Source organism: Colletotrichum aenigma (genome assembly GCF_013390185.1).
Source record: "Colletotrichum aenigma strain Cg56 chromosome Unknown KSG_Cg56_contig10, whole genome shotgun sequence".
NCBI classification, from domain to species: Eukaryota; Fungi; Ascomycota; class Sordariomycetes; order Glomerellales; family Glomerellaceae; genus Colletotrichum; species Colletotrichum aenigma.
This window is the reverse complement of record NW_023500916.1, coordinates 4,061,333-4,076,625: the sequence shown is the minus strand read 5'-3', so window position 1 is coordinate 4,076,625 and position 15,293 is coordinate 4,061,333. Positions and strand designations below refer to the sequence as shown.

At 54.3% G+C, this 15,293-nt stretch overlaps 3 protein-coding genes across 3 annotated transcripts; all 3 read right to left on the bottom strand.

Annotated features, from left to right (window-relative positions):
* Window positions 1-1,317: 1,317 nt before the first annotated feature.
* Window positions 1,318-5,018, bottom strand: CGCA056_v014945 (uncharacterized protein; the record flags this gene model as incomplete). Its single annotated transcript, XM_037330187.1, has 3 exons — window positions 1,318-1,553; window positions 1,607-4,735; window positions 4,805-5,018. The coding sequence occupies 3 exons, from the start codon at window positions 5,016-5,018 to the stop codon at window positions 1,318-1,320; spliced, it is 3,579 nt and encodes a 1,192-aa protein (XP_037171572.1).
* A 669-nt stretch (window positions 5,019-5,687) lies between these two features.
* Window positions 5,688-7,929, bottom strand: CGCA056_v014944 (uncharacterized protein; the record flags this gene model as incomplete). Its single annotated transcript, XM_037330186.1, has 2 exons — window positions 5,688-7,267; window positions 7,338-7,929. The coding sequence occupies 2 exons, from the start codon at window positions 7,927-7,929 to the stop codon at window positions 5,688-5,690; spliced, it is 2,172 nt and encodes a 723-aa protein (XP_037172266.1).
* A 3,101-nt stretch (window positions 7,930-11,030) lies between these two features.
* gag-pol-0 (Gag-Pol polyprotein) lies at window positions 11,031-12,014 on the bottom strand (the record flags this gene model as incomplete). The annotated part of the gene is made up of 1 exon (XM_037330185.1): window positions 11,031-12,014. The coding sequence occupies one exon, from the start codon at window positions 12,012-12,014 to the stop codon at window positions 11,031-11,033; it is 984 nt and encodes a 327-aa protein (XP_037171568.1).
* Between the last annotated feature and the right edge of the window lie 3,279 nt (window positions 12,015-15,293).

The window sequence follows — 15,293 nt, the reverse complement described above, 5'->3', positions numbered from 1 at the left end:
TTCGCCCGTTGCCAACGTCTCGCTCATCCACATCGCTATCCGCCGCTAGGCTTTATCGGCAACGATATCACCCTCATTCCCAACACCAGTCGAGAGGCCTCGTAGCTTGGTGGTAGAGCGCTCCTCTAGCTAAGGAGAAGATCCAGGTTCGAATCCAGGTGAGGTCGTTCATTTTTCCTTTTTCTTGCGTTTCTTTTTGTTCTTCCCCCCCTTCCCCGTAATTGGCTGGCTGACGCCCTCTGCCTCGGCCCCGTCGCCCCGCCTCGCCGTCCGGGCCGGGCTGACGGCGGCGGGCCCCGCTCTTATCCCGGGCCCAGCGACGTCGCCCGCAAGCGTTGCTCCTCGCCGACTCAGCAATCTGTCAAGCTAACTCCTAACGCTTGACGTGCGTCGAAAGGCCTAAGTAGGAGAACGGTAGTAGGCTGAATCACTGGTTGAGGGCCTATCAGCTTAATTAGTCGAGCACTCCTAACCCTAAGGAGAAGATCTGGGTTCGAGTCCTGGGTGGGCCTCTTTTTTTGCACCCTCTGTCGCTTGTCCATTTCTTCCCCGTTGCGCCGCTGCAGGAGCGCGGCGGCGCGGCAGCTGGTTGCAATGCCGGTTTAGGATGCGCCTGCGGGCCGCCGCCGGGCTGGGCGGGTTCGATTCGTATGTATGCCCGAAACGACCGTCATGCGCGCGAGACTACGGCCGCGCATGCCTTAAAGGCGTGAAACGTCGCAGAGATATCACCAGTTGGGATGAGAGGCCTGCCAGCTTAATTGGCAGAGCTCCCCTCTAGCTAAGGGGAAGGTCCGGGTTCGAGTCCTGGGCGGGTCGCAACTTTTGCAGCTTTTTTTCTGTGCAACCTTTTGCCCTGATCTCAAATATCCAGTCCGTTTTGTCATAGGCCTCTCCGTTGGCAAGAAATCTCTTGTTTAGGCTTTATTTCGTTTACACTCTCAGTTCTAAGCTATCAGAGTGCAATACCTTACGTATACTTACGAATATGTTGATAAAATTCCCTCTCCTGCAAGGCACCGCCTAGCCTCACATTATATACTATATCTAGGTCTCTCGTATCTCCAATCCCCGTTTATACTCTCCTTCCTCAGGATAATGGTCCTGTTGGCGAGGTACACAACCTTTCGACATAACAGTCGATGTGTCCCCCGCGTGATGGCTCAGCAAGAGAGGCTGGTGGAGAAACGCATCACCTGGCTCCTATCGGATTCGCCCACCGAAATTGGAAAAAAAAAACCAAAGGCATCTGCATCTCCTACTCAATTCCTATTATCTCTATTCCCTTATTCGCCTGTTTATTGTATTTATATAACCTTATCGATCCTTGATGATGCTCGCGCAACGCTCCGTCCAGATGCTGTCCTGGCTGTTGAAGACCACGCTGATAAAGTCGTCTGGTCGTTTCATGGCCGACCGTAGCTCTCGGAGTGTCTGGAGGAGGTCCTCTTGAGGCCGCAGCTGCAGGTCTGTGTTTCGGGGGCTGTCGCGGTTGCTTTTTGAGGTGACCCAACCCAGCTCACGCAACATCCTGTTGCTGCACCCCTTATGCTCTACAGCGCTGTTAGCATCATAAGCCTCACACCATCCCTGCGTTATACTGTACCAATCTTCTTCGTCATCTCGGCTACATCATAGGCCGTCCCACTTGAACCCTTCTTCCAGGGGAACGAGGCGGGGTAGAGGAACCACATCATCCTCGTGACCATAACGAGGGCCAGCTGGGCCGGGTCCTTTCTCTTGGCTGCGGTCCCGAATTTGCGCGACCCAGGCGCGACCTCTGGCGTTTCCGATGAGGAGCAAACGGTCAATGTGATCATCAGCATCAGGCAACAGAGGGGGTCCTCGATGTTGCTGTAGAGGACGTTTATCGCTAGCTGGTAGTGGTCCAGAACCTGTATATCGCCCTTGTTAGAGAAGATCGCCTTAGCCTTGAGAAAACCGTCCGTAATAAGGCTGGGGACGTCGGTGAAGGGGAAGCTGCAGCCGAAGTTGATGGTTCTGCGCGTCTGCCTGAGCGCCCGGTCGTGCGCAGCTTTCTCGTGCTTGATTTGAGCTTCCTGCGCCGCGCGCCTCAGGGAGCCTGGCGGGCCGGTTACTACTACGTGCGCGACCTCTCGACCGCACAGGCTGACGACGGTTGTTGACGTTAAGCGGCCCTTGACGGCGTCAGGCACCCACTCAACACCGGCCGCGAGGAGTCGGCTGGCTATCACGGAGACCCACTCGTCGGGCTTGAGTCCGTTGCTGGCCTGGTTGCCGCTAGTTATGGCCGCCTGTAGATGGTCCGGCCATGTCGCGTTGACTGGCGCGGATGCTGCCCGCCCCTTCTCAGTAGAGACAACGCGGAGAAGCTGAGTAGCAAAGTCGTGCCTGGTGCGCGTCCTCGACAAGGTTATTTTTATGCGCGAGCCGCCTGAGGTGAGACCGTCAATTAGCCGCTGTAGCGCCACATGGGTGAAGGCGTCTGGCGCCGCTTCCCACGCCTCAACAGCAGACTTACACGCCTCTTTCTGCTCTAAGGTAATAGGCATACTACCAGTGTCGCTACTACCTTCTTGCAGCCTGCGCCGTAGTTGGTTAGCTATGAAGAGCTTCGTCTGGGGGATCCACATCTCCCGCATGAGTTCCGTCACATATTCCGTCACAGCTGCATGGCTCTTGAATGCGTCCCGGCCTAGCTGGCTGAACCAGATCTCGGTCTCCCGGTGGGAGGCAAGGCGGTCGCCGTAGTGGTGCTGTAGCTCGCTAATATGGAGCAGTATAAGCCTTCCCGTCTTCGCGGAGCGGGGCCACCGGCTGGTGTCCATAAAGCAGGTCGCTGCCCCGGCTGGAGCGAGGTCTAGTACGGCTGGGTCGATATAGGGCCACGCCCCAGCCAGAAGGCTGTCGATGGTGCCTAGCGGCCGGAGCACCGTCTTCGGCAGGTGGCGCTCATGCCCGGTGAAGATATACCCACCAAGCCGGTCAAGTACTGCAACAGCCTCAGAGTGTGCGAGGTCTAGGCCGCGCTCGCCGCCAGCAACGTAACGCCGTTCCATCTCACAGATAGCAAGCTCAAACAGGCGGCAGTAGGCTGACATGATACGGGGGAAGATTCCGACTGGTATAGACCGAAAGATGTGGACATACGACTCATGCTCTGTGAGGAAGAAGCGCATGAGTTGGAAAATAGGGCGAATAACGTTCTCGAATGTGCGCTCAACGCTGTCCATATGTCGTATATTGAGTGATACAACCTGCTCCATCCGGTATGCTACCTCATCCTTCTCGATAGCGATGTCCAGCTGCCTACGCTCTCGCGCAAATGGCTTAGACTCCTCAGGCTGCTCAGGCGTGAGGTCGCCACGGATACAACGTAGCAGCCTCTCCCGCCTGTCTCTTGTGTACGACATGGCGGATGTGTGTGACGTTGGGGCTGTTAGCGCTGCTGTCGCGTACCCCTTCGTTGCGAGGAGGGCGCTGGCGCTGTGGCGCACGCTTCTCTTGATGTTGGAGTAGCCCTGGAAGTAGCCGAACGACAGCACGTCTGCGCCCTCATTGCGGTCGCTCATATTCCCCTGTATAGCGGTGTAGAGCGAGTTGAGGAAGGCGGGCGGCTGGCTGGATGAGAAGTTTCCATACGTTGGGTGGAAGGCCTGCGGGTAGAAGGTGTAGTCGCGGTTACCAGGGTACTCTCGCGCCACCATGTTCCGGTCGGCGAGGAGGCAGCGCGTCTGCGAGCTACCCGACTCGCTGTTGATACAGACTGCAAGGGCGTACGATATAGCACTGATACTGCTGAGATCAAAGCGGGCGTCGAGCTCTATAATCATCCTCTGCAGGTCCCTGCTCTCCCTGAGCATCTGCTGGTACTCCCGGCCGTCCACTGCATCGCTGTGTGTTCTTTGTTCATCGTTAAGAGAGAGCTCTTCAATGTCCTGCTGAACATTTCCATCTCTAGGGCCCTGCTCCCCGCCCTCCTCCTCCTCCTCCTCCTCCTCCTCCTCATAGGGTATATGCCTCTCGCGCGGCAGGTCGTAGATGCTATCGCTGACCTGAATCTCGATATTCGCGCCGTAGTCATACGCGTGGAACGCCGGCTCGTGGCGTCGCCAGAATGAATTGTGGTTGTGGTTGCTGGCCCAGACAGCCCAACCGTCCATGAACTGCTGCTGGAAGACCTGCCACTTAGCTGAGCTTATACGCTGAGTGCTCTTTGTCCCCAACCGCCAGCAGGCCTCAACCCCCTCGCCAAGCAGCTGCGGCGACTGGAAGACGCCCACGATATATGCAGCCAGCTCGCGGGCTAACCCAGCCGGCATCCCGCTCTTCTCTGAGGCCGTCTGTCTCTCGCGCGGGCCCCCGCCCCTGGAGGTCGGCTCGTGCGCCACGGGGTGCATGACGACGAACCAGACCTCTCGGGTACCAGCCTTGGCGACCCTGAACGTGCGCCCGGTGATATCGAACGGGATGCCGCCGATATGCTTTGCGCTATAGGGCGCTGCGTATGACTCAAGAGAGAACTCGATGTTGTCGAAGACGGGCCCGTCGCTTTTCGTGATGGGGCTGCGTGGCTTGCCGACGATGCTGAAGAAGTCAAGGAAGAACTGCGGGAAGAAGGCGTCCGTGGCCTTCGCTGGCGCGCTACCTCCAGCGCGAGACCCAAAGTCAATAGTGTGCTTCTCCTGTAGCATCTTGATAGCATCGGCTGGCTCGAAATCACTTCGGAGGACCTTTTCGATGAAGCGTCTAGCTGAGGAGAGGGGTGAGAGGCGTTAGCATATTCTTCTCATAGCTAGTTTAATTCCTTCCGCATATATACCTCGGAACCGGTGGTGCCCTGAGGAGTGGTCCACAGCCCAACGGTGGCCGTCCCACCCATTGTCGCCTTCATCCTCATGTTGGCGGGTTGAGTCCTGGTTGTGGGCGAAGGGATCGTTATTATGGTCCAGGCTAGAGGTATCCTCTGCATCGGGTAGGCCATCACTATCTACTAGCGACTCGGTGATAACATCTCCCTCATAGATTAAAGACATCTTAATGTAGCTGCGGTGGGATGCTAGGTGTTACTATTCACGGTCTTGGGTGTGCGTAATGTATGTAGGTGCTAGGTGAGGTCTCTTGTACTATACTTTCTAGGGATTCTATGTAGGACTACCTATATATCATCTACTAGGAGATTACTTACCAACCACTTATCTATTAGGGTATTGACTACTGCTTGTTGTCCTGCTCCCCGTGTAACTCTCACCCACTATAAGTCCAGGAGGGCAGATATGCAGCATGTGCCGCCTGTGTTTTATCGGGGAGAGTGGAGGAATCCTCTTTCCCTCTTACTAGACTAAAGCCCTATTAAGACAGCTTGATATCATGTCAATAAAAACAAAACCTCGAATTGGTCTGACATTCGTCTGCCTAAGAATGTACGGTCTGCACAAATGCCCTCCCGGGCGTGAAGCTGATGATGACGACCTCAATAAGGGATGGACTGGGGCACATCTGGAATTGGGGGCCCACTTAGTGTGAAACTAGGCAACCTTCTTTGTATGTGCCCGCCGGGCGCAGGTATTTGCTGAGGCATCTTCTATTGGCTATGTTTCAAACGGGCAGGCTTGCAGCGTTCTTCAGAACAACTTTCCCAAACGAATTGTCTATGTAAGGTATGCAAGGGATCCCCAGGCCTGCAGACGCGACCACGACTGCTACTATACTGCTGCTCTGGCTGGTTTCCTAGCTCTAGGCCCCAGCTTCCAGCGTGGAACTGGTTTCTGGCTGGCGGTGGTCGCTGGCGCCTTGGGCGAAGGCAGAGGGCGCCACTGTTGATGTGACGGCGGCGGCGGGGAAGGGGAGGAGGGGGAGGAGGGGGAGGAGGGAATACTGTTACGGCGCCTGGGCTGTGAAACACCTCGAGCATCGTCGTCGTCATCATCATCATTGCTATTGTTGTTGCTGCTGCTCTGTTGGCGCTGGCGCGCAGACTGCTTAGTGGTGATGGCGGGCGCGTCCTGTGTCGGCTGGTCCTCGTCGCCAGGGCAGTCCAGCGCTGCTGCAGATCCGTTGGAGGGCGTGAGGTAGGCGTTTACGAGCTCCTCCACCTTCTGCTGGGTAGCTTGTCTAGCTGCGACGTCCTGCTGGCCGGCGAGCTTGAACAGATTGGCGCAGAACCCCTGCACGAGGGTAGAGGCCTTGGCCTGGCGCTCGCTCCTCCTTGTTGCGCACTCCGTCGTCCACAACGGGCGTAGCGTGTGGCCCTCCCTGTCGGTTGACTGACGCACCATCTTCAGCAGACGCGCCCACGCCACGTGCTTGAAGCGCTGCCCGTATAAGCCGTCTTCGCTGTCCTGCTCCTCATCGCCTATCGCGTCATCATCCAGGAGTGGGAGCAGCTCCGGCGCCCGGAACTCGGCTAGGTTGTCCCGTACGAAGTCCAGAATACGTCGCTGGAGCTGTACTGCTGCGATCGCGGGGAAGGCCCCGGGAGCCCAGCCCCTATGGGAGGCGAGGTCGTCTAGCGCTATCGACAGGTGCTCCCGGAGGAGGGGCTTATTCCTATCCTTAGGCCTGACGTTGTCGACAGCTGCAGCTTGCTCTGGACTGATCCAGCAGATCACGTGGCAGAGCACGCGGACGGCTATCTGGATCTCCGTCTTCTTGCAGTGGAGGATACGCCTTAGGTCGGGGAACGTAAGCACCAGCGAGTTTGTGATAACATCATGGACGAGGTGGTAGGTGTGATCGTCCATGTTCGCAAGGAACCCGTCGACCCGTGTACGTGCTTCAAGCCCCGCCTGCTGCTGTCCGGACGTGTAGAATACGCTCGTAATATCGGGGGCGGCTTGGCAAGTTGAGAGCCTGTCCCAGTCGGCGGGCGTGATGTAGACCTGCTCGTCCGCGGGTAGGTCGGCTAAAACGCTGAGAACCTCGTTAAGGGCATCAATCCAGTACTCGTCGATGCGGAGGCTAGCAATCCACTCAAAGTATGAAATATTGAAGGTGTCTAACCCCAGCCTTGTGCAGCACCACTGCGTCGTGACAGGCCGCCATCTCTGGTGGTTCCACAACGTAACGAGCCTCCGCGTTGGGAAATGCTTCTCGCCGCCGAGGCGGAGTGCCTCGACGACGTGCTGGTCTACGGCGGCGTCCTCCCCGCCTAGCTGTCCGTCTGCCTGCCCTCCTATGCAGGCGATGGACGCAAGCTGCGTCCAGATCTGCCCGTGATTGTCGGGCAGGCTTGGATCGCGCCTGTTGACGCGGAGCTTGACGTTCAGGTCGCGCGGCAGGCGGTCTTTGGGTTTCCATGTCGTCCGTTAGCCTCTTGTGAACACAGGCTCATGCCTTGAGCTTGGGGGCTATACCTTTGTCATACAGCTCGCACGCCCACCATAGGTCGGAGCCTGGTGCGCCCGTCTCCTTGACGTACTCGCGGAGCGCCTGGATACGGTGCTGGCCGGCCATGACCTCGGCCTGGCCCCCGCTCACTTCGGCCCAGCGTAAAAAGGAGAGCTCGCAAGGACTGTCGTTATCATCGTTGTCGTCCTCTCCGTCGTCCTCCTCTCGCCCCTCTATGCCGCCACCGTCCTGCTGCATAAGGCTGACTGCCTCGGCGCTGCAGAGGACGGTGATCCGGTTCTCCGGCGCCCGCCGTTCCAGCCCGCCGCTCCTGAATGCGTGTAACAGCTCCTGGACGTGGGCTGCGTTAATAGGGCGGTTCCTGCCGACGCTCCAGGCTGTGTCCAGCACGTCGATGGGCATCCTGGCAACGGCGAGGAGGAAAGGTCGCGCCCGTTCTCGCGCGGACGATGTTTCTGTAAAGGGGGAGCTGATCTCATCTTCTCTCCTGGCCCGGACCCGCCTCCTCAGCCCTGATGCTGATGCCGCTGTTGCTGCTTTCTTTCTATCGCCCTCATCACACTTCCTCTTCCGCTTGTCGCTGAGCACTCTGGCCATTGCGGTGATATGCAGTGTATTTTTCAACTGCCGCCTGATAGCCTGTGCTGGCTGTTCCTGTTGTTTCTTCGTTAATTTTCTTGTCTTTCTTGCCCCTGGGGGCTTAGGGATAGGTGGTTAAGGGGGTGGGGGTGCTTGTGATCAGATGAGATGTGTGCACAAATGAGACGGGAAGATGGGATGATGGATGCTTGGAAGGGGTGCGTATTTGGCAGGGCGGCCGGATGCGATTGGTCCGAGGCTGCTGTAGTACACTAATCTTCTATGTTTTTATATGCTAGGTGGGGGACGGCTACGCAGCAGAGGGAGCTGACTCACCCCACCACAGTTAGCGTATTCACGTCCGGTAGCAGCAGCAGCAGCAGCGGCATAACTAACCTCAGGTCATGCTGTAAGGTAATAAACAGATCAGGCGTCGGAATACACCTATGATAGGTGGTGCTATGAACACTTATACGCACTATTAGTCGCCCTCTGGATAAATAGCTGTCCTACCCCCATAATCGCACGTCTTTCATACTCAGGATTGGCGCCCTTAACTGGCTGGGTCACTGGCTGTGCTAGCTCCTGGGACGCCCTGGGTATCTGACGAGTCTAGGGCAATAAGGACAAGCTATGCCTGCCTATACTGCGTATGCTCCCTCCTGTTTTCTAGTTGAGGAACAACTCTGGGGAGAGGTGTTGAACATAGGGTCTGTTGTAAGGTTGGAAATACCCTCCTTAGAGCTGAGGTATCATAGCCCAACCTATGTATGACTATAACTAGAAAGAGAAGTGGTAGTGATCCGGCTACTTGTTTATACGTAATGATATGTAGATATATTTAACCTGCAGTATAGCGCGTCTTATGTTAACCTTTGCTCCCAGATCTTGTCTAGGTGGCGGTGTTGATGATCATACCCTGTAGAACAATAACATTCTAATGTTGTGATAAAATTTCTTAGAAAAAATGTTACCTGTTTATATGATGGCCTGTTTTGCCTGTTTGAGTTCTAGATCACTTTGCTCGCTCCTATCTAAACTATCCCATCTGCCCTTATCCTAGGTAGAACGTTATGCGCAGGGCTATTTGCGATTTGCTTCCCCAAACTCATAATTTCACAGTGATCTGCTCGGCCGGTTGGATACTCAACTAGCTATTACATAATCAACGGCTGTCGGGCCCTGGCTTATTCCGATGGAGTGGGTCGGGACCAACAGGGCCCCGGACCTACCTGAGGTCCTCCCTTGGCTCTCCCTTGCCCATTAACGATGAATTTGCGCTGTCTGAGTTGCACATCTTGCTGTATACCATAAGTAAACATGCTTCCTGTCACCCTTTACAAATGTCTATATACTGACTGAGGCTTTGCGCGGATATCTGCTTACTGGTGCCCTGATATACTCTTTATCTAGGACGATGGAGTTTGTGATGGTTTATCCTATGGTTAGCTGGCCTTCTTGTCTTGCCCCTGCTTGACGCGTTGGTCTCACTCTTAACGCGACATTATACATTAGTCCGCTTCCGGCCAGGGTCTTACTTCTCGCGGACAAACACGCCTAGACCAAACGCGTGGATAGCCAAGGATATCTAACCCTCTTCTATCTCCTACGCGTCCCCCGTTTTCTCTACCCTCAATCTCCTCTTCCTCTATTCATCTGTTCATCTATCTATCGGTGAATATATCTATTGCTACTCCTGCTGAGGCTGTTTATATATATCGTGCTCCCTGTTGGCCAGCTCTATATGCTTACTAGGATTGTCGTTCTATGCTCTATACTATCCTCCTCCTTCTAGGGATTTTGCTATCTTTCGAGCGATTGTATTCCTCCTCTTGGGATAGACAGGACCGGGCTGAGTAGCAACTCATACAGGCTCTGGGAGAGCCATGCAGGTAGGCACATCTTCACTTGAGCGCCTGCGGGGGTTAGCAGTGGGACTAGCCTGCCTAGGCGTCTAGATATCGATGCTAAGGAAGATATAGGTAAGTAAAAGCATAGAAACTTTTACGCTTTCCAAGCGGACGCTGTTGAACGAAGCTTTATGGGAGGCTATCAAACTTCCTAGCATCGGCTGGTTGATGCCCGCGAGGGCGTGGCACTTTCTATGCCCCCAAGGGCATGAGCTGATTGATGCCCCCGAGGGTGTGGCACTTTCTATGCCCCCAAGGGCGTGAGCTGGTTGATGCCCCCGAGGGCATGGCATGGCACTGGTTCCTCTATCAACTTCGCTAGCCTAGTTCACTACTGCTGCTACGACTATCTATTAATCTAACTGTCCATCTTAATACCTTGTGTACCTATATATGTGTTGCTTCGTTGAAATGTCAATAAATATGTCCCGTTTTTTTTCGTTTTGCCTAACCCTACCCTGGCCCGACCCGTCCCGTGGGGCCGCGCTACTCAGCAGAACTGTTGCTGCCTCGCCGCGAGACTGCTGCTGAACTGCATAAGCTCTTGCGCGTAGATCATACCTGCTATCTGCATGCTATGCCCCGCCTGTAAGTCCTACAGGCTGTCCTCAACCTCATCTATCCCCTCTTCTGATCCCACGCTAGCGTCATCTCCACCCAGCCGTCCAAACGACTTGTTTAAGTAGCAGTTAGCGATGCTGATAGCAATATGTCGCTATATGCTCATGTTAACCCAGCATCCCAGCAGTCTCATGCTGGTCTGCTGCATGATCTGCTGTGCTCTGTCTGTCGTCTATATTCGCTCCTCTTTCCACGTCTAGTCGCCCACACTTATGCTCTTATCACCAGCCTCATCTTCATTTGTACTATGATTATTACTATCCCTGATATCTATATTATTGCTATTTTGCTCTTCTGATTTTTTTTTTTTTTTTTTTTTTTTTTTTTTTTTTTAACGCCATGGCGGCAAGGGCGCAGCCGCCCTTGCGGCAGACCTCCCGAAGGGTATGTGGCGTGGAGGGCCGCAGGATCTAGCTATCTACTGTGTAGTACACGCCTCTTCCTAGCGTCCTCCAGATCTTGCCCGAGGGCCACTATGTGTTCTATCCGTCCCTAGTTCCCACTGGTGCCCTAGTTCCGTTATAGCAATCTGCTGTCCTGATAACTATAGGTAGTCTGTTGTTGAGAGGATAGGTTAAGTCCTATCTATTAGTAACGCGGGCAGATCTTCTGGAAGAAGTCTGTCACGTCAAGGAAGGCCTGGAAGCCTTCATAATCGGTGATTAGCCCCTTAAAGTAGCGCTCTAGAGAGCCTATAGGTCCTAGAGGCTCCCTTCGACTATAAGGGTGGAGGATAGGCCACCGTTGCCTCCTCACTAGTGTCTTACGGCAGTAGACCAGGTGGTCTGCCTCTTTAGCCTCCCCGCAGGAGCAGGAAAGCAGTGCTTCTGTGTGGTTAAAGCGTTGATGATACTGTTCGAAGTCTCCGTGGCCTGATCGTGCTGCTAGGAGATGATGAAGGGTAGCTCTTGGTAGAGCTAGTTCAGGAGGGCAGCCAAGGGTGGCCTTAAGCCCCAGCTGGGTATAACAGGGGGGTGCCTCTTTCTTCCACCATTTTCTATGCTGGTGTTGTTTGCGTTCTTGAGCAAGCCGCTTGATCCCTGATAGGGTCGGCAGTAGGCCTCTGGGGACTGGCAGCGTTGTGCCCTCCTTAGCTAAGCTGTCAGCCTCCTCGTTTCCTTTTATCCCTTGGTGCCCTGGGGACCAGTGGGTTTGTATAGTATATATCCTGGCTGCTGCCTGGATCTCTAAGAAGGCAGCTTGTGAGGAGTCTGGGATGTTGCCGCGTATCCCCTGGATGACACTGGTGTTATCAATACAGATATGTATAGGCTGGCCTTGGGAGGTAGGAAGGGCCCTTTGGAGCCCTGCCCTCGCCCCCTCTGCCTCGCCATCAAATACTTCTGCAATGCTGAGACGGCCGCACCCTTGGGCTATCCGTTTGTTTCCGCGGTAGATAACAAAGCCGAATCCCGTAGCCCCATTAGTGGCTTTAGAGCCGTCTGAGTAGATAATCGTATGGTTATCTGGCACAGTCTTAACCCAGTTCTGAAACGCTTTAGCTGCCTTCTCCTTATCCTGGCCAGCTGTAGGGTCTTTTGATCCTGAGAGGTGCTGTGGCTGTAGGAGCATCGGCCTTGGGCACTTAGGTAGGAGGGCTGCTGTTCTTTGAAGCCTTGTTTCCTGCCGCCCTAGCTGTGGAAGCCTAGGGACTAAGGGGTTGTGTTGGTCAACCTTCTGTAGGCGTGTGGCAAAGCGTAGGCGTGCTGCCTCAAGGGCTACTTTTGCTGTAGGCAGGCCAGCATCTCGGAGGAGGCTGCTGGTTGGTGTAGTCCTCCAGACAGGCAGGATAGCCCTTGCTGCTGCTGTGATAACCTTTCTAACACTCCTAACCAGGCCCTTCTGCCTCGTACTGACAGTAGTTACCTGGTTAGTGGTGCTGCTGCTAACTGCAGTGGTGCTGCTGTTCCTAGCTGGCTTACTTAAGCCTGCATACCAGGTCTCAGCTCCGTATAGGACTGTAGGAAGGACACAGGCAATAACAGCTTGGCGTGCTGCAGCTGCTGGGAGCCCTCCTTTTGTGTTTGATAGGTGCTGTAGGAACTGGGCTACCTTCTTTGCTGCCGCTACCTTTGTATCAACATGGTGCCGGAAGGTGAGTTTCCTATCGAACCAGACCCCTAGCCATCGTACAGGCTTAGTTGAGGCCTTGATAGTTAGGTCCCTTGCCTGTATATCTGGTAGGTTATTTGACTGGTTGTGTTTCCTGCTAAAGTGGATTGCTTCACATTTAGCCGGGTCAAATGTAACCTTATTATCAGTGCCCCAGTCTAGGATCTGAGTTATCTCCTGGCTAAGGGCTGCAGTGTTTCCCTCCAGGGAAGGGCCAGTAGCCAGCAGGCCTATATCGTCTGCATAGCTAAACCGTAGCTTCTGATCGTCAGCTAGGATATCGGCTATATAGCAGAAAAAGGATAGGTGATAGTGGCGAGCCTTGCGGCAGTCCGCAGGATAAAGGGAAGTCCTCTGTGGTAGTATCCTCTAACCTTACCCGGGCTGTGCGGCAAGAGGTGAAGTTGAAGATCAGTCTAATCAGACTACTAGGCCAGCCCTGCTGTCGTAGCCTAATAGTAAGTCGATTTCGTAGGACAGAATCAAACGCCCCCTTGACATCCATTGTCGCTAGAGTTGCAGTAAGCCCTGAGTCTAGAGCTCTTTCGATCTCATGGGTTAGACAGGTTGTCAGGTCGACTGCAGCCCTCCCTGGTAATGCCCCAACCTGCTGTGGGCTAGCAACTCCTTCCAGAATGGTGAGATATGCCATCCTCTTTGCTATCAGCCGCTCTAAGCCCTTGCCTAGGCAGGATAAGAGGGCTATTGGGCGCCAGGATCCAGCCTTTGAGAGGTCTGCTTTTCCCGGCTTCTGGATCATAACTACCTCTGCTTTGCGGAAGGTCCTAGGGAAGTAGCCTATCTGAACGCAGGCCTGAAAGAGCTGCTGTATAGGAACACCTATCAGGCCCCAAATGGATTGTAGTAACTTTGTAGTAATCCCATCAATCCCAGGGGTTGTAGCCTTTGTGAGAGTTGCCTGGCGTACTTCCTCAATGTTGACTATCTGCTGCCAGGGTATTAGACGCCTTGGAACTATAGGAATAGCAAATGGGTTCCCATGGAAGTCGTCTGTAGCGTCAAATCTCTCTAGTAGGGCCTTCCGTAAGGCTTGGGCTTTATCATAGCTGTTGTTAAAAGCCTGTCCATCTACCAATAGAGGTGGGGCTTTAACAGCTAGACCAGACTTACGCCAGCTAAGTATCTGATATAAGTTCTGGTTAGACCCAGCCTCCTCAATCTTAGCAGCCCAATAGGCGCGTTTTGCCTTCCTGACTGTGGTCAGAAAGGCCTTCTGCTCCTCTAGGATGGGCGGTGGTATTATTAGCCCAGGTTCTTGGGCTTGCTGACGCCTAGCCTCAATAGCTGCTTGGTGGGCCTCTGAGCACTCCTCTGTCCACCAGGGGGCTCCCCTGCCCTGGTTAGTCCGTCTCTTCCCTACAGCCTGGATAGCTGTAGAGAGGAGGCTGACTAGTTGGGTAGCTAGGGAGTCTATTTCTGCTGAAGTAGGTGTATCCCCTAAGGTAGGCAGGGCTAGGATCCCTACTTTCACTAGGTCGGCTAGCCGGAGTAGGGATGAGTCTGAGACCACAGGGTGGCTAGTCTGACACCTCAAGTCCTGGGTTTTGCTTATAGGTATGGTCGTTATAATAGCTTGGTGATCAGCCCCTGGATGTAGGTGTGGGCTGATGCAGGCCTCTGTAAAGGGGATATTTGAGAAGCTGAGGTCGAGTATATGCCCATGGGTATGGGTTGGAGCCCCAGCTACCCCAATAAAGTTAAGATTACAGCCTTCAGCCCACTCTGCAATATCGTCCCCTCGGTTCCGGCTTTGGGAGCCAGGTTCCCAGGAGGAGTGGCGAGCATTGAGATCCCCAGCAATAAGGGCTCTCTCCGGCGGTTGATAGCTTAGGAGGGTATTTGTTGTGTGGTTTGTGGGTTCACCTGGTGGTCTATAGACGTTTGCAATAGTAATGTCGCCCGCTTTGATCCATAGGATATCCCTTGATAGGGTAGGTCTTTGCTGCTGTATTTGTAACCTTAGACTTTTGTGTGTGTAGGTCATAACCCTAGGCCTTGTGTCCCTGCTGTTCCAGAAGTCAACTGGTACGTAAGAGTTATAGCCTGGGTGTGTGTTGATTTGCATCTTATCTCTATAGCCTATCCAGGGCTCCTGGATCAGTACTATATCGATCTGATCTGCCCAGCAGAGCTCTAGGAGAGCTGTATGAGCTGGGCTGATCTTCCCCACGTTACACTGGGCGACCCGTAGTACCCGTGGGGTAGCCATTTTGAGCCTACGGCTCTGAGTCGAGATCGAGGTGGGTATAGGCATTAATAACGTTGTAGTCAGGCTTCTGTATTACCCTCTGGCTTCTGCTACTGCTTGGAAGCGGGCAGATAGGGCGGTTGGTAAGGGGGAGGGCTTCAGAGTCTTCAGCCTCATCCTCATCCATACTATTGCTGCTTCCAGCTATGCTAGCAGTATCTGCAACAACAATTGAGTCTTGTGTAGGTGTGAGGGGTCGAGGGCGCTTAGATGTAGTGCCCAGCCTGGCCTCTGCTTGCTGTGTGCTGCCTAGGGAGCAGGCCTGGCTAGCTAGGAGGTCATCTGAGGCCTTGCCACCAACCTTCCGGATCCCTCGCAGTTCCTTATAGGTAGGTATAACAAGTTTTCCATTAACTAGTAGCGGTCTGGCTGGGCCTTCTATTTCCTACAGTCCGCAATCCCTAACCTTTTCCCCAAAACAGGGAGAGAGAGTCTACTGGAGCCCTCTCAGTACCTAGGGGTCCTAATAG